Below are 19,162 nucleotides of genomic sequence, written 5' to 3' on the forward strand. Positions count from 1 at the left end.
TATTTAGTTACAGTTACATATTACCCATAAAATAAAGTAACTGCAAATAATATTACATATTATATTACTTTGTGTCCACAGCCTTAAGCTGTCACGTGTGAAACTACCACCTTATCACGTGACATGATTTCGTTGTCGGACAACGTGCAAATATTGGTTATAAGTAAGAAGCTGGTGAATAAGCTTCATTCAGTAGGCTTCATTACTTCGTTGTGGCTAGGCGTTACTCAGTGGATCACTAACGAGATTAGTAACTTCGTTACTTGTAGTAATAATACTACGTAATATTAGATTCGTTACAGTAACTACATTACTTAGGTAATGCGTTACATTTGTAAGTAAAATAACTTGAGTTATTATATATTACCTGTTTTTATAGCATATTTCGTTATATTACTTAGTTACCACAAAAGTAATAATAGTAACGCGTTACTCCCAACACTGCTGGTCCCCACACGTGACATAATCGGAATGAATGATTATGAATCATCAAGCAGAAACTGAACTATTTTATACACACAGTCATAGATGACATACTGGAAATATACATTAAAACAGTAGAATATGCAGCAATGTATGTTGGCAACACTGATGGTGGAAATCATTCTATTAGCAAGCCAGGTGAAGTGTCATTCAGCAACTTGGGTGCCGCCTGGAAACAAGACTAAACATCTATAAAACAAAAAGACACCAGCAACAAACCATCTGTAATCAAGCCAGTGTATATAATGGTGGGAAATTATACGTAGCTGCAAAATGCCATAATAGATATCCTTGTAGAGTGCGGATTGTTATATACAATTTTCTTACAAGCACATGCCTTTGTGCACTATTATTATGTAATTCGATTTTGGAAAACCTACCTACCTGCAGTACTAGTGTACTTTTGCAACTGGGCACAATGTACGTTATTATAAGATAAATGGTATTTTATACAATAACTCACCAACCTTGGCGGCTAAGATTATGATGGCATAATTCAAAGCATAATAGGGATATTTAATTGAAATGTACAGTGCATGCTCCTGAAAGAAAGCAAATAATGACCACCATCACATTATTATGTATTAGCTACATACTTTTAATTAACCAATACCATTTCTTGATTGATTATTCACTCTTGGTAGAAATAAGATCAAGATACTCTTATACAGCATTGAGCATTTAGAAAACATAGGCCATTGCCTAATCACACACCCCTAGCTAGGATCTCTAGATAGATCACAATAGCACAACACACACATTTCATGTTTGTGTATATAACTATGCCAGCCACTCTAAGCCATCAACATTGTTTGAAGTCACTCTACTGTGACCCCAGCTAGTGTCTTTAATAAACACAATGTATGGACCCTGATACACCTATGTAGCTACAAAAGTCCATCTCTATAGATAGCAGACCTGAGACAAAAAAATAATTGAGAAACTTGTTAGCCAGATAGTGTAGCCATCTCATGCTGGAATTTTTTACAAATTTTGTTTATGTACCCAAAATGTAGGTTTTACAAAATCAGGCCTCATAAATACAGCTTGCTATTTCAAGAATATTATACTTTATTATGATGTGGTGATGTACATAGTATAGCTTTTCCATATAGATTTGATGTTGTTCATTGCTCTTACAGTGACCAGCACTGAAGGTCTGACAGCAACATGTGCTGCAGCCTTATTTACAAGGAAAAGACAGTCTGGCATTTTCTCCTTTTGGTCATGGTCATCGTAAATGTCCTGAGCTGGACACCTCTTCTCATACATAGAAGCAAGTGTGTTCTTGAACATATTACTACAGCGATTCATCTTTGAACTTGTTGGGGAAACCATAGAAGCCAAAAGAGTCCATGGTTTCCAACTTACTACCCCTAAAGAGTCCCTGAAGTTTCAAATTCATGCAAACCAGTACTTTTAGTTTGCTAATTCATTAAAACCAACTGCTTGTATGTGGTTATATAGTAGTGTGGTCTTGCACAGTAAACTATATGATAAAACAGCCAAACTATGAGAAAAGGGTGGACTCAAAAAAGTGCCGAAAACTTTGTGAAATCAAAGATGGTGGCCAAAAACATTAATGCTACTGGCATAATAGGTATTTTTAATAAATGCTGTCACAAATATTGATGCAATGATTCTGACTCCATACATTAACCTGGCTTTAGCATTCTCATAGGGATTGAACTTTTGGTTTGGTGAAAGAAACATGGGCAGGCTTGAAGGTAGACATGCCAGTGGCATAGCGAGAAAAAAAATTTTACCGAGGCAAAGTAAGTTATACATTGACGTAATTGAGAGGGTGTGCTTGTGACTCAACTGATTCACAAACAGTTTCAAGCATGGGTGGTACAGCATTTGCAGATTGATTCTCTGGTTGGATGGAAGAAACTGTTTCAGAAGACTCTGAGTATTTTTCTACATGTTATGCTCCAGCTTAGTTAATACAACAGTATACCATGCTTCAATTATTAGACTAGTTTAATTGTACTCAGCACAAAAAAACTGACTTACTCTGGAGATGTTTTGAGTGGTCAGGCCATCCATGGACTGCAACAGAGGTCATAGTCATGCACACTATACTTTTTATTGATCCGATATGATATTTAAGTCAGAGATATCTCTTTCATGAAATAATCAACTATATGTGCTAAGTATGTCAAGCTAGGGAGTCTGGGGGCATGTTCCCTCAAGGAAATTTATGTTTTGAAATGGCATGTGGAGGCTATTTTCATGATATACATGCATGATCAATGGGCTCAATGCAATGCCATGCAGTTGATTCATTGGAACACTTTTGAAAAGACAATTAACAATGGAAATGATTTAGACCAAGCAGTGTAAGAGCACTTGCTATAATTTACACTGAATGCTCTATTAGAGTATATTACGATGACTGCTCTATTAGGGTATCTCAATCCTTTTCCGCATACAAATTCAAGTAGCTGAAAAGTGGTCCAGGACTATGTCACCATGGGCTCCGGCCTACTTAGTACTACAGCCATAGATTCTATTGTGTGTGGTACAGTAATGCTGTATAGTAACATTTGAGTAGAATATTCAAGGGGCCAAAACTCAGGCCTGCTCAGTGCTCAGCCTGAATTATTGAGCTTTTTTTACCGAGGCAGCTGCCTCGGTTGCCTCAATGGTAGCTACACCACTGCATGCTCTGTCATAACTATACAGATTATGATATTGTGTTAATGGATATACACAAAGGATGATAATGGTGTATACTTTATGCACTATGTAATGGGACAACTGACTACTTGAAGATAATTATAACAACTCAACAAGCACACATGTCTGTCAATAGAACCATGAAGTTAACTATTTGGTGTCCATAAAAGGGATGTAATCAAATTCATAACCAAATGCTTTTGGTCCAACCACTTTCAAAGCTTTCTTAGTTTTCATCAGAGGGTTAGCTTCCAAAACAATCACAGCCACTTTTACACCATACTTCAACTCCTCATTTGCTATGGGTTCACCATTTTCTGAATCAAGCACTATATAAAATAACACAGAACAACTATATCCAACAAACATGTATACATTCTACAGTCACTGTGAAAAAAGAGGGATATAAGATGGTATTTCCAGTGGCTTATTGAATACAAAAAAGCTTGATATAACGTGTATTATACTAGCAATCTCATGTAAGACTTCAGTTAATGTGTTAAATATACTGAAACCATATATGCGATGGTATAGTGTGGGCATTATATTAGATATAAGCTATTTGAGGTAATGTGGTAAATAAACTGAAACCATATATGCAATAGTATAGTATGGATTATACTAAAGTATAAAATGAGTATAATACAGGATTTATATTAAGGCTTATTTGTATTCAATAAGCCACTGGAAATACCATATTATATCCCACTTTTTGCACAGTGAGTGCTTCCTCGATTATCTGAACACTTGGTTATCTGAACAGCACTGCTATTTTTCTGAGATGTATATTCTATTAGAGTTTTTGAATAGGGCTCTATGTATTATTATAAATGAACAAGCTTTACTTTTTGATTATGTGAACTTGTCTTGGTCCCAAGGGGGTCGATAAATCAAGGGAGCACTGCATTTGTGTATATAGCCACATAGGTAATAACTCTGAATTTATTTCCATTATTTTAAAGGCAAAATCATAAGCTATTTAGTGAATCCTCTGTTAGAGTTACATAAATGAAAACCTTAAGTTAAGTGGACTACTAAGTACATAAATGTGATATGCTTAAAAAGGAAGGTGTGTATAGCTAGTGTAGTTAATTCAATTAATACACTATAGCTAATTTCATGTCTTACATAAAAAGCATTATTGCATTGTAATGAACATTCTGGTGCGTACTGCATATGAAAAGAATTGGTATTATGTTCAAACCTGCAATAATATCTGGTGTTGTTGCAAGCACTTGGTCTACAACAATGGAGGTATCTTCACCCTCAGTGTAGTGTGCAACCAAGTTCTCATTGTGGTATAGAACCTGAACAATCTTTCCCAAAAACTTGTCAAAACCTTGAATAACTAGGAAGCCGTGATCGAATCCTCCTTCAGTTGTCCGGCCAATTTCCACTACCTGACAACAAATGCATTCCTTACTACACAGTACACATGTAACACACTGTAATTACCTTTTTGTTTAATTCCATACACAACATTATACAAAATATTTTACTCAAATATTATGCGTATATCGTATCAATACATTATACACTGTGTAGCTGCATGCGTTTGCAAGTAACAAAGGCACTTAAATTGCTCCATAATCCTTTCTTATGATTATAAATAAGTATGTGAAATGATTTGTGATCCCTTAAGTTGGGAAACATTGTACATGCATGCAACTTTTAAAATGATATGTTTCCTACTGCATGGTGTAGTTCCATTAGTTATGGTATACCTTCCCTTTGATCAACAGTTTGCCAACAATACTGCTAAGTATAGCATTAACTGGATCTTGTTGAGCTATTTGGCTGCGTTGCACTGCTCTTCCTATGCCCCATGCTTTGCTGATGGAGTATAACACACAAGCTTTAAAGACTTCACCCAACTTCAGGGGGCTCGCCGTCAAAGCACAAACGTATCTAAAATGAACAAAATAAATATTTTTTAATGGTAAACAGATAGCATAATTTAATAAAGCCACATATATATATATATATATTATGATGAAGTACCAATAATAACAAGTATAGGAATTTTAAGTTCAAGGGATCATAGAAAAAAGTAGGGTAACAAGGTAGGTCGTCTACACCTGCAGATATACTACAGTACTTAACATTTAATCCCTACTTCACTCTATATGCATGACTGAAGTAGGGATTAAATAAATGTTCACTATATCTGCAGGTGTAGGCGACCTCCCTTGATTCCTTCCTTTTTTTCTATGATCCCTAATCAAACTTAAACTTCCTAAGTTTCCTTATACTATTTGTTTACTTTTTTGAAATATTATTATGACTGGTGAACCCACACATACCACATCAAAAGAAGAGACTGATTGTGCCTGAAATAATGTTTTCATTTGAATGCACACCCCAGCTACTTGAAAGTGAAGTGGCCATTATGTTTCACTTTCAGCTATGTTCAGTCTGTTTCACAGCATTACAAACGAGGAGAAGCGCTTCTGCAATCAATCCAGTCACCATGGAAAATACAGACGATTTCTGTTTACCAATGCAAGAACCCATCACACTACTGCGAATCAACATCTTCAGCTGTCTGCAAAAATAAATGGGACTTAAAGGAGGACAAAGGTAAGTCCATGATGTGTGCATTGTGTACTGCGGTATGCCAAAAAGCACATCTCGGGACAAAACAATGTCAAACAGTGAAAAAAATTAAGCCCGTAGCCTTAGCTGTTATCGAGTTGCGCCATCAGGCAGGTAGTTAGTCAGTAGAAAATTCCATTTAATAAAAATCTTAGTTTTTCTAACAATCTATTGGAAGCATTTAGGGTTGTACTGATGGCACTTTTGGGCTTGGTTATACCTAACGAATACTGCCAAGGTGCTCCGTGCTTCTTACCATAACAAGCTATTGACCTGGATGGACACTTCCCTTGATCAGCTTTTGGATATGACCATCCCTTGCTTGTATATGGCAGCACAAAATTACTACTGAGCTTTTAATGGCTCCATTAATACATTTTCTATTGGTTTTATTTGTCAGGTTCTTTGAGTGTGATATGATTGGTAAGCACCATATCTAATACAAAAAGTGTGAATCAAGCAAATATTGTACCAAGTTTGGCGCTTTTATCAAAAGTGAACAATTTTTTTTGCTTAGTGCATGCCTAAACTGAATTAACAAGTTTCATTTTTTAAGTAATTTTCCATGGTTGCTATTTGCCCTCCTTTACATAGCAACACTATGATATTTCCGATAATTAAATCAAATCAACGTGTCACTGCAAAATTAATGAAGCATAAGAGAAGTGTCCAATTGACACCTAGTCTTATTGATACGTTACCAAGGTAGCTATTGTGGTTATAGTCATACAGGTGTTACCTTCGTAACTATCAATGGGTTTAGAGAGCACTAATTTCATTATGAATCAGTTCTAAAAATACTTAGTTTTGGTATGGCAGGATGTACAATGGTGAGATAACAGTGAATAAGTGAAGAAGAACAAAGTTCTTCACATACTGGTCTTTTTTACTATTGGAGCAGAAATCCTTAAGGATATTCTATTAAAACATTTGATTGTGCAATCTGTCAAGAAATAGAAGGAAGGTTCAAAATTTAAGTAGCATAATGACCAAACATGTTTAAGATATGAATCTGCTATGACATTGCAAACACTTCTATATAATATGTGAAATTCAGAAGATGTGCAAATGTAAAACAATCGGATTATGGACTATGTAATAATTATTTCCTACAAACAACGTTAATGTGTGTGAATATTTCTCACACTTTGCTGTCAGCGTGTATGCAAAAATATTTTCTACATTTTGATCAAAATTTCGATTTCTTATTTTAGTTTGGAAAGTAATCATTTTACAAATGCAGTGATTCACCCCATTTGAATACAAATATCCCTTATTGCAGCTTCCAGCAACTCTGCAGAAGGAACTTTATGAATGGTCTCAACTCTTCCTTTGTTATCAGCTGCACAACCGCAATAATCAGTGACTCCATAAATGTAAGGAGTGAACATTTGAAGTTTAGGAAATGCTCTTCCCATTCCATCAGCATCAAGAACAATCACACCTGCAACATTGTAACACTACATGTGACCAGCTGAGCAAAACTGGTTGTTTTTACTGCTTCACTACTTTAAAAAAAGGACTTAAAGGAGTGGCCTACCAAAGTTTCAGCCTTTTAGCTTGAATAGTCTTAAAGCTATATACATAGCGCTAGACAGTTGGAACAGCAACAAACTCGATTTGTACAGTAACTATACAGTAAATAATTTACAGATGCTTGTTGATCAGTCATACGTAACTCACGGCTAAAGAAAGATAGAAATATGGGACTTGGCTCAATCTGTTTATTTGGAACTGGTAAATCCATCAAGGTATAGTGCCTTCCCTTTATTCCTCTGTGCGCACAAAGGAGAAGGCCTTTTCAACAAAGAAATAACAATAGCAACCAATTTCTACCGCATCATAAATAATGTAAACACACATAACTCACATACTTTTTACAGTACAAACATGTTTCTCTTTCTCCATGAACAGGCAAAGCCAGTGGTTTATTAGTTTTATTGATTGGAGTTTTGCTTCACTATGTAGCAAAGTAATTAAAACATGCATAACTGTTTATGTGGCAGGCGTATGTAAGTAGTTTATTTCAATACATTTTATAGCAAAATAAGATTTCATGAAAACAACAGGTTTTTGCTCAGCTGGTCACATATTTGAATTGCATATGCCAATATATAACAACCTATGCATTACATAAATGATTGATATACATTACTAGTGTAATTATTCTCACTTGACCGTGACTTTTGCCAATACCTTTAAAGAACATCTTGCATGGGAAGCCATTTTAGGCAAAGTAGGAGAAGTGCTATTTATATTGCAAACCGTGCACAATATCTAGTGCATGTAGCAATATACAGTGCTATATTTGTTTTATGTAGCTATACATACTAAGCAGTATAATTGCGTGATGTAAGAACTAAGAAATGCATGACTGTAAATTGCACACACATCTATATTAACTATTATTATTATAAACAAATATGCCAGCTATAGGAATTTGGCACATTTTGTAAGAAAAAGATCGAAATACTCTAATATAACAGTCACACATAGGATTAGGACAACATATGCTCACTAGGAAATGGTGACTAAAGATCGAGATACTCTAATAGAGCAGTCACTATGTACGAAATACTCTAATAGAGCAGTCACACATGCTTGTAAGCTTGAGATACTGCAATTAATGTTTACTGATGCTCAGAAAAATAGAAATCTTTCAAGCAAAATATTGAGAAAAATAGGTGAGAAATAAAAGAATTGCTGGAAAGAAAAGTAGGTGAAAAAAAAAGCAAAATGGACTCATCCCGAGCCAGTTATTTTATAATTCAGTGCTTTTACATATGTACAGTATATACTGTGCGTACTATATGTATGTCAAGAATATAATACAGTTGAAATTTCATACCAGAATCAGGTCCAGATATAAGTGGCACTATTGAGTTTATTCCCCCAGTCTCAAAACAAAAGAATGATGTAATGTTTCTCTTCTGAAATATATTTAATATAAACAAGGGTGTTTGGATGCTTTCCTTACTTCTAAGCTGCTACTATCATCACCATCACTTTCAGATATACCAGATGATAATAGCTTCTTCATCCCATCATAGGCCAGTGTTGTCTCATTTCCTGATATAAGTTTCTCACGTATAACAACTGGTGATCCCATGAAGGCAACAGCCACAGTGTTTCCCTGCTTAGATGGATCCAGCCTAGCATTGGAATACAAATGCAACACATGTTGTTGTAGCTTGACAATTTGGTACTAATACTAATATTTTCTAAATGAGTGGTGATTGCTGGCTGTTTTTACGTAAGAATCAGTGAAAATAAAACTGTACCAGCAATTATTGTGCTTGCTATATAATATAACTCTGCACTATTAAGGCAGCATTACAATAAAAAAAGCTGCAGCACTAAGGAAAGTGCAGCACTAAGGAAAAATTCTACCCATTCTCGAAGAGATTTACTGTCACCATGCTAAATGTAAATTACATTCAATCAATTAATGTTGCTGAAAGACAAGCTATGTATAGGCTACAAGAACATGGCAAGTGGGTACACAGTATAGGTAGGTAGGTAGGTAGGTAGGTAGGTAGGTAGGTAGGTAGGTAGGTAGGTCGGTCGGTCGGTCGGTCGGTCGGTCGGTCGGTCGGTAGGTAGATAGGCAGACACACACACACACACATTTTTATAAAAACAATTTCAGTAAATTAGGTGTGCGCCTACAGTCGGCCTTCAACCGGCTTTGGGCACGCACCTAGTTTAAAATGCTGTGAAAAGAGTGGTTGTTTACACAATGGTGACCACAAAGCCACTTTTAAGTGCAAAAATTGACCTAAGTGAAAGCACAGTAAAATCTCACAACTTAGTACTAGCTGCTTATGGCAACAATAATCATTGTTAACCAGTTGACAGTTGAAGCAATTATCTCCACATTTGAGCAAGTGCATACATGCATACATGCATGAGGCCGCTGATTTGACACATAAAAAGTAGCAACACCTCTATATAGTCTCAGTTTCTATTGTTAGTAGTGTCATTACCGCTTTGAAGAATCATCTACAATACTAATAATATTATTGACCATCAAAAGGTGTGTGTAACCTATCGTACATTTATGTAGTTCCATTGTTATTCTGTGGCAGTCTACCAGTCCTTTGGTGGTAAAATACTTTCATCAGAGCAGTTATACAGTGATGACTCTGCCATATGGAATTTAAGTGGTGAAATTCAAAATCAATCAGTTGATGTTGTGCTATACATCAGGCACAATGCAACTAAATGCATTTCATGTTAATAGACAATTAATCACCCATGTATTTATTATATAACACCAGCTGTGCTTAGCTCCTGTAACTTGCGCATACTTCAGTCAATATACTTTAAACTTGGTGGGCAGTAGAAGCATCATACAGCAATATGTACAGTTAATTTTGCCAACCACGTGCATCTGGCACAATCTAGTTTTGTGAACAAAAAGAATTTATTGTCATGCCTATCAGACAAACCACTTAAGGGGATGAACTGTATATTGAAATGCAAGTTTAACCAAGCCTTTCAGTGAAATAGTTAATTTATAGTGCTAAAACCAACTAACTGGTGTGCACTCAAAGTTCTCTAATAGTGCAGCCACCCTATTAGAGCACTCAGCTACAATACAAGTCACCCTATAGAGAGTTCAGCTACAGACACGTCACCCTATAGAGAGTTCAGCTACAGACACGTCACCCTGTACAGAGTTCAGCTATACAAACAAGTCATAATTCAGCTACCAACAAGTCACCCTGTAGAGAGTTCAGCTGTACAAACAAGTCACAATTCAGCTACTAACAAGTCACCCTGTAGAGAGTTCAGCTACCAAAAAGTCACCCTCTAGAGAGCCAAAGAATGTGTCTACTTAATTAGCTATAGCATGTAAATTGAGGAACTTTTCAGTTTCTACAGCATGGTTACTATAGCAACTATGTAACCATTGTAACTAGTAACTTTTGGATGGTTATTCCTGATTACAAGGGATATAACTAGTTATATTACTTTATTATATAACTTGGTTACAGAAGTACATGTAGCTAGTTACTTCCAACTCTAGAGAGTTCAGCTACATTACAATTCTCTCTGTAGAGGGTTCAGCTGTGAAACCCAGTAAAGAGTTCAGCTACTGTGCATTACAAGCCTCCCTGTAGAGAATTCAGTCATCAGAGAGTTCAGCTACGTAACAAGTCACACAGTAGAGAGTTCAGCTACTTGTAGAGAATTTTAGAGTTCAGCTATGTAACAAGTCTCGCTAGCTATAAAATAAATCACACTGTAGAGAGTTTAGCTATGTAACAAGTCACCCAGCAGTGAGTTCAGCATTACCCAGCAGATACAATACCAGTCTCCCTGTAGAGAGTTCAGTTATAAAAATTATTTTACAAGTCACAAAGTTCACAAACAAATCACTCTGTTGTTAGTTCCATAAGAGTTATATTACAAGTTGCCCTTTCGGTACATGATTATTTCATCACAACTATAATAAACAATTGAACTTAAAAAAATTCTCTTCTCTTCCTCAGTTAGTAAGTGAAGAGTCAGTCTCAACGTCAGTTTATGGCTGGTTTTAGGACCTATAATTACAAAAAACAGCTGAGTTGCAAAAAATGGTGCGATCCCCAAAAGGCCAGAGTGAAAAAAGTTGTGAAATTAAAGATGGCAGCCAGGAAATGGTTGCAATGTTGCTAATGTCAATCATTATAAATTATCACTAGTCATTAATAATGATTGACTATATATAGTATTATTGCAGCCATCACCCTTGATTTCACAACTGTTTCACTCTGGCCTTTTTGGGGTACACCATTTTTGCACAGCTTGGGTATTTTGGTATAGATGGCATTTACACACATTCAACTAGCATATGATATTACTCAAATGCAACGTCATCTAGCAAGAGTGCAAGAAGTTTAAAATACTGGTAATTAAAAGGCGTGGCACCCATTTTGCTTGCAAGTATTCATCCTTTTTCAATTGTGATGAATACTCACAAACAAAACAGGTGCCACGCCCTTTAATGAGTGAGTTTGTTAATCGCTCACACTCTCGCAAGACAACGTAGCATTTGAGTTATACTGTACCTAAATGGGTTAACAACTCTTATTTGCTTTCCTTCATTTACAATTTTCTTAGCAAGCAATTTTCCCACACGGGGACTACCACCTCCACCACTGCCCAAGATCCCAGCTCCAATACACAGACAGTCAATGTCTTCTGCAGTCAACATCCACTCTCCAGCAGAATCTGAAATTAAGATGAAATGTACTGTGAGTGCAACGGTGTATCTTCCTTTTCAATAATCATATAAAAATTATGGAAATACAATATTTTTGTATAATCCTTAGACTGGGACTACATTTTTCACAGAAACTTTTGTCAGCATAAAGCAATCGCATATTATTAGCAACTGCCTGAGAAGGTACAAAAAAGCTTGACAGTTAACTTAGTTATAGTTCTTATGATAAGTACAGCACAAGGTAAAGGCACTGTGTAAATCAAAACTGAAGTAAATGTATTTTGTTACTTTTGGGGACCACCACTATTCCCCAAATTCAATACTGAAGTAGATTTTTGGATATATACAGTATCTACTGTATGAGTAAGTGTGTGTGTGTGTGTGTGTGTGTGTGTGTGTGTGTGTGTGTGTGTGTGTAGTGTGTGTGTGTGTGTGTGTGTGTGTATATGTGCGTGTGTGTATGTGCGTGCGTGCGTGTGTGCGGTAGTATGAGAAATCTACATTCTACAAACATCAAGACACATGGTAGTGTGCCATGCAGTCAAGAAAGCTGGCGTGCCACACAGTGAGTATATTTACAGGAAGAAACAAAACATGATTTTCATGCATACATAGCTCCATGCTCCCTTCTTGAAGTGGAATCATTTTATACTGCACATGCCCTTCACCTTCAGGACCCAATTTTGAGCAAAATTGCATAACGCAATCATGAAATTTAAGTAAACAAAATAGGCCTTTTCGTTTAACTACCCAAAATGTTTCATTAGTATTAATAATAATTACTTCCTTCACTTTTCCAGAGTGCGATATTGCTAACCACAACTCACGGTTCCCATTGACTCTTGTGCAAAAATACTTTTTTTTTTTAAAAGATGAAACTTTTTCATACTACCGTATATGCACCCCAAGTTTCTTTATATGTTAGATGTGGTTTTCCTCTCTTAGGAAAACTTTGTCTCGTTACAACCTGTCTTCAGGTTATAGAAGTTGTATAAACGGCTGTTCATGTACTTAATCACTTCAATTAGCACTGTAGTTAACGAAGCCACTGGTGATAATTCTATTGCTAATGATAGTTCACCACTGTTCTCGCCACTAGCAGCCATTCAAGCAAAGCTAAGGATAGCAACAACAGAAAGTAGTGATCTTATAGTGAATGACATATCTGGAGCAATGGTGAAAGCACCGTTTAACTGGTGTACTGTTCCCAAACTTTGATGGTACTAATTGTGTAGCGCACTAGAGAGGCTAAAGAAAGTAAAATTAGCTGGCAGTGATGCTATGAATCTATGCACTACTGGGAATTTATCTGATGCTATTGTAGCTCTTGGATAGCTTGTGAGTGCCATGATGTTTATCTAGGCTACATCAATGGGCTACCTGTATACAGGTCTCTCCTTTCATGCTGTTTCAGTGAATGATACAGGACTAGCATTCACCTAACAAGGCAACAGAACTAAGATGGCTTCAACTTGATAATCCCACTAATTACTTGCGAATTAGCACTGAAAGTATTAATCCGCCACTCGTCAATGCTTACCCATTCATACAAAATTGTTAGCAATATATATGGTAGCTGCACTAGTACAAGCACCACCAATATCAATGGTAATGTATTAGTTATTGAAGGCAACATAGCACTCCGGAAGCCACGTCATAGACCAATTATGTTGTCACAGTCTAACCACAACATTCCACTGCCTTAAACAAAAAGGCCTATTTGTCTTAATTTCTTCAAACTTTTCTTTGTTTAGGGGGCTTGGGGGGCTTAGATTATTCTTTTTGCACACTTTACAAAAACCTTAATACCACAATTTGCTTTATTTTCTTGGCAAAGAATTTTCATGATAAAAATTTTGTGTAAAAATATTTTCAAATGATTTACATGAATAACTGCTCTATTAGAGTAGTTCGCAAAAATTTTTGTGTAAGAAATTTTTGTACAAGTTTTTGCATATGACAATTAATTATTTTACAACAAAAAGGGAAAGTTACAGTAAATTGTAAATGTGTAGCTTGATTGTCTTACATTTTAAGAATGTACTGTAGCACAATCACGTACCAAGCTTGGTGCACATCTGATTAATAGTCATAAGCTATGGACGATTATTTGCATTTAAAAAGGCTGACTTGCTGTTGCGCCTACAGGGAAAACCGCTTATGGGAATAACTTAAAAATTGGTATGCGTATCATAGCTCAAACCTTTTGTGGTTTAAAAGAAATCGTATTGACAGCTATAAAGTTACAAGGCAATAACCAAACAACTGCAAATTGCGGGGACAAAATACTCTAATAAAACAGTCACCATGGGGTAAAAAGGTGCATGAAAAATGTTGGAAAATAACTTATCAGCATTTGATCCAGGGACCTCCATACCAAACACCCAAATCCTTAACCACTGAGCTGCTGCTATTACTGCAGATAACGTCACTTAATTTCTACATTGTAAATGAAAATTCTACTACTCAATAATAAAAGTTGATAATTACATAGACTGTCTACCGATAGAAAATCTAGATTGTTCTAGAACATTCTATGTCTGTTGTATTAGAAATCCTCAAAAAAAATGTTTGCTCTATTATAGCATTACAAAAGTAATCAAATAAAACAATACTATTACAACTTCTCTAGAATTCCATCAAATCAAAGCCAATACTATAGCCATATTGGTACAGATCGGTGAGGTAGTACAAGTAGTCATACCAATCATCATCATCATGAGGTGCTATGCTAATAGAACTAATGACAACAGGCTGCAAATTGTATTCTAGCATAAAAGGTGCAGGATTTGTATGTAAAAATTGAGCAACTGCAACTTATCACGTTTTGCATGAAAATCGAGATACTCTAATAAAACAGTCACTGTAAAATCTTAATAGACAAATTAATGATATACTTAACTTGGAAGGAATTTACTTAAAACACTATTGCAAAAACACTATTGCAAATAAATACAGGCACTACACAGCTATCTATTGCAACTTTATGTAACCATGAACAAGCAAGCACAAAATTATATCAGTAACTACAAATTGGCAGTACTGGATTGGTAGGTATTTTTCTGTATTGGTAGAGCACTATAGTTTGCCTTATATCATCTTCATTGCATCTGTAGATAAGAAGACCAATGATTTATGTAAAAAAACCAGCACTTCAAAAAATGATCAACTTTAAGGTGCTTTCCAAGTCATTGGAAAGGTATTGGAAGGGCCATACTTCCAAAGGATTCTTTTTGGAAATGTGTGGAAATATGGTCCTTCCAATTCCTTTCCAATGACTTGGAAAGCATCTGAAAGTTGATCTTTTTTTTTTTGTAGTGCAAAATCTAGTTTATGGTTGGCTTTGGGTATATAACTACAAAAAGAAGTGAAATCCACACAAAAACAGCTACTGTAAGCTGTATAAAAATGGTGCGGCCTTAAAAAGCCTGGGCGAAAAAAGTTGTGAAATCAAAGGTGGTGGCCATGAAATGGCTGCTTGGCTGTTTTGTATGCATTAATTATGCGGCATATTTTAGTTCATCGAGGCAAAGAAAACATAATTTTGTGCACTATATACAGTATACACACATCTTACATAACAATAGTACGTAGAAACCAACACCAAAACAAGAACAAAAACTTTCATAATGGACAACCAATATTAACATATATGACCCAGTCTGGGAAAACCGGGCTTATCACCTGTTTAAAAGTATCGAGAAATGCCAGTTTTAAGTATTAAGTGTGTTGTAGCTCGCCAATGGTTGAAGCTATGTGTACCAAATTTTCACACGTTTTACACCAATTCCTTACTTTCCAGAGCATCCACTGTGCAAGTAGCCAACAACCAAGTTTCCTGCCATTTTAGATAGTTTTTAAACCAAGGTTGACTGTATCAGGCGAGCTGCAAATTGGGTGGGAGGCGGGGGCCCTGGAAGGCAGGCAAGATGGTGTTCAAAAATTGAAAAGGAAGACCAAGGGATGAATTAGGCCAAGTTTTGGGCCATTGAGGTCTCAAAACTGGCTAAAATGAAAGGAAGTTCACAGCAGAGGTACTTATTCAACACCACAGAGCTGTACAGCCACATACAGTCATCCCCAGGCTGACCAGAGCTCCATTAAGGCCCCACACCACATGTACGGATCGTCACTAGGCTTGGGAAAAGCAGCCAGCAAAACCAGACCACTCAAGTCTAGCTGATTTTGATTGTGGAATTAGATAGTTTATTCATGTAGCTTTGTGTCCTGGGTGAAAAATCGAATCTGCTGACATGGGCGATAAGACCGGTTTTCTCAGACTGGGTCACATATTGTCAGATCTGCATATTGTTACAATCATTCTTACTAATTATGGGGTCAGGTAATCCAAATTTCTTGTCAAGTTTTTCTTCCTCTTCACTTTGAAAAGGCCAAGCAGGATTATCTTTTTCAGGGTTTGGGTGACATCCAAGTGGTAACCCTTCAGAATTAGGATCAGCTTGTACAGTTGGAACATCCTCCCCCTCCTCATAATCTTCTTCCAGAACACCCACAACCTTGACATGGACAATCTTGACGTAGTCTCCTATTGTAGATTTTTCCAGTACTGCAATTGATTTTGGATTTGCTCCACTAGTTATTGCTTTTGCTGTGGCCTTCTCAACACATTCTTCAAATGTGAGATCAATCGCTTCTGTTGATTTTGAAGACAGGTTTGTACTGTACTCTGCACTAACTCGTGCAATAGCAGCACCAACTGCACTGGCCACCTGCAAGTATGCATTAATTGGAAGATATTGTGTAATTTCTCCTACAAATTAAGGGTGCAGTAGAAAAACCTCCAAAAAGGGAAAAGATTTTGGTTCTAACTCAGTACAGTTTTACCTCTGAAAGAGGAAAACTATTATTACAGTCAAACTTTCTGGGTTCCAAAGTGTCTGAAATAGAGAGGTTTCCACTGTATGTTTATCTAGTATTATGTTTGCATGTAGTACAAACTTTACATATAAAACGTATACATACTCACATCATAGTGGGCAGTTCTTTGCAGGGAAGATACTCCAGTGTATTCCCAGAAGTCAGTATCCACAAGTATGCTACCACCACCCACCACCAGCACAGGGACATCTCTTCCTGATGTCTAATATAACAATGATCTTTTAACAAAAACACACAGCAATGTGTATACCTGTACAAAATTACATAGAGTGATAACTATCACACCTTTAATTATATAACGAAAGGAAACTTTAATAATAGTTGCAACAAAAGTATCTCATGGGCTATATTTTTTCCTATAACTCACAAGAAATTTTACCTTTACAGTATCAATCACATCACCAATCATTCTATACACCTGCATCGTAGCACTATATGCAGTTTGGCCATTAATTGTTTTTGGTATAACAGCTGAACCAAAAGGAGCCACCAATCCTGTCACTATACCAATGTCAGTGGCAGTGACAGTATCACCACCAAATGCAACTCCACGTTTTTCAAGCTCTTGACCAACACTGTCTGGTCCCACATGGACATGTTCCTGCATTATACAGAATGTTAAGAAACGTGAATAGATTATGCATTTATTGTATGTCTTGTTCACTTACATTGCTTTTACTGATGATAGTTCCTCCTCCAAGCTTTATGTTGTTAACGTTTGGAATGCGAAAACTAGCTTGGATGCCACCTCCAGGAAGCTATAGAGCATTAAATAACACAAGTTCTGTAAATAACCAGCGTCAAGCTTAACTATACACTAAAGCGTAAAGGTTAAGAATTTTAAAGACTCCACCTGAGCTATTCTATTCTCTGTTTCATGGGCAAGCTTGCCAAATGTTTAGTAGTGCTAAGAATCCTTTTAAATGCCGCACTTGGATATACAGCTTTAAAATCCCATACATGCAAACTTGTTTGTAACATATTAAACAAAAATATGGCAAGCTGTGTAAAACTGGTATGATCCCTAAAAAGATCATTAGACCAGGGTGAAAAAGGTTGTGGAATCAAAGCCAAGCAATGGCAGCAATAATGCTATGAAATGACTGCAATAGATACTATGATTGACATTAGCTTTGTTGCAACCATTTCTTGGCCGCCACTTTTGATTTCACAATTTTTTCAACTTGGGCTTTTTGAAGGCTGCACCCTTTTATTATAATTGTGAAGGAATGCCAAAAGGGCAACTTAATTGTAATATAGTGCAGAACTCTCTACACAGCAACTATTTTGTAGTTCATAATGAACTCTATACTGGGTGCCATGTAATGTAGCTGTACTCTCTTCTGAGTGACTTGTAAGTTGTAATGTAGCTGAACTGACTTGTTTGTTTGTAGATGGACTCTCTACAGGATGACTTGTATCGTAGTTGAGTGCACTAACATAAGGTGACTGTACTATTAGAATATTTCAATAGGTAGTTGGATTTCGCATTACAGCTCACACTCAGATTTTAAACCCGGTTATACTATTCCTCTGAAAGATGATTAATCTGCTTACTTTTCAATTTTCAGCTCATCCCCCCATTAGCTGTTTGTCTAGTACGTAGGTGTGGCAATAAATTCACGCATGGTCATTATTTTTGTTAAAACTTGGCAGTCTTATCTTAATTCATTTAAACCACTCCTATGATGTTTCATCTATCTGCAAACCAATTTTTGACCTGTACACAGACACTGAAGCAGTTTATTCTGTAGCCATGACAAAAACATTACTTTTACATTTTTTGAAAATGTAACAGTAAATGTGCTGTATGACACTTCTACTGCCCTCAAAGGTGGAAATACTGCTGTTTTTGCAGTGTATTCAATATCCAACTAACTACACTAAATGTGATTGTATAAAATCATAACTTATAATTATATGCCACTAGTACTGGTAGCTGCCCTATGGTGCAGACTGCTTACAATGTCATGCACTTTACACTAAGTGTAATCCTGTAGCTATCTAGTGACAAAAATTCCAACACCGCATTGGAAACCCAAGTATAAAATATAAAACATTATTTGTCTATACTTTAGCTTAGATTAACATAATTATGCTTCAAGGCACACATTCAGAAAAAAATGTTGCACCAATAATGTTCAGAATCAAACTGTAGTATATAGTGTATACTTATAGTGTTTACCATACAGGTACAAATGGTGCTAGTAGTATAACAAGAAACAGCAAATTAAAAGTACAAAGAAAGGAGGAGAAAAAAAGCAATAAGCGCTACTGCTTAATTGATGGGAA

General features: G+C 36.2%; 1 protein-coding gene across 1 annotated transcript in view; it reads right to left on the reverse strand.

Moving 5' to 3' along the window:
* Positions 1 to 3,235: 3,235 nt before the first annotated feature.
* Positions 3,236 to 19,162, reverse strand: part of LOC136263819 (uncharacterized) — a 37,715-nt gene continuing 21,788 nt past the window's right edge. Inside the window, exons 4-14 of the mRNA XM_066058443.1 lie at positions 17,539 to 17,628; positions 17,250 to 17,471; positions 16,959 to 17,072; positions 16,299 to 16,701; positions 11,817 to 11,979; positions 8,738 to 8,912; positions 8,609 to 8,690; positions 7,012 to 7,204; positions 4,890 to 5,073; positions 4,370 to 4,565; positions 3,236 to 3,494 (exon numbers count right to left, since the gene is read on the reverse strand). Coding sequence (XP_065914515.1) covers positions 3,316 to 3,494; positions 4,370 to 4,565; positions 4,890 to 5,073; positions 7,012 to 7,204; positions 8,609 to 8,690; positions 8,738 to 8,912; positions 11,817 to 11,979; positions 16,299 to 16,701; positions 16,959 to 17,072; positions 17,250 to 17,471; positions 17,539 to 17,628 — 2,001 coding nt within the window. The 3' untranslated portion in view covers positions 3,236 to 3,315. The remainder of the gene's footprint in view (positions 3,495 to 4,369; positions 4,566 to 4,889; positions 5,074 to 7,011; positions 7,205 to 8,608; positions 8,691 to 8,737; positions 8,913 to 11,816; positions 11,980 to 16,298; positions 16,702 to 16,958; positions 17,073 to 17,249; positions 17,472 to 17,538; positions 17,629 to 19,162) is intronic.

Source organism: Dysidea avara, chromosome 8, assembly GCF_963678975.1.
Source record: "Dysidea avara chromosome 8, odDysAvar1.4, whole genome shotgun sequence".
NCBI classification, from domain to species: Eukaryota; Metazoa; Porifera; class Demospongiae; order Dictyoceratida; family Dysideidae; genus Dysidea; species Dysidea avara.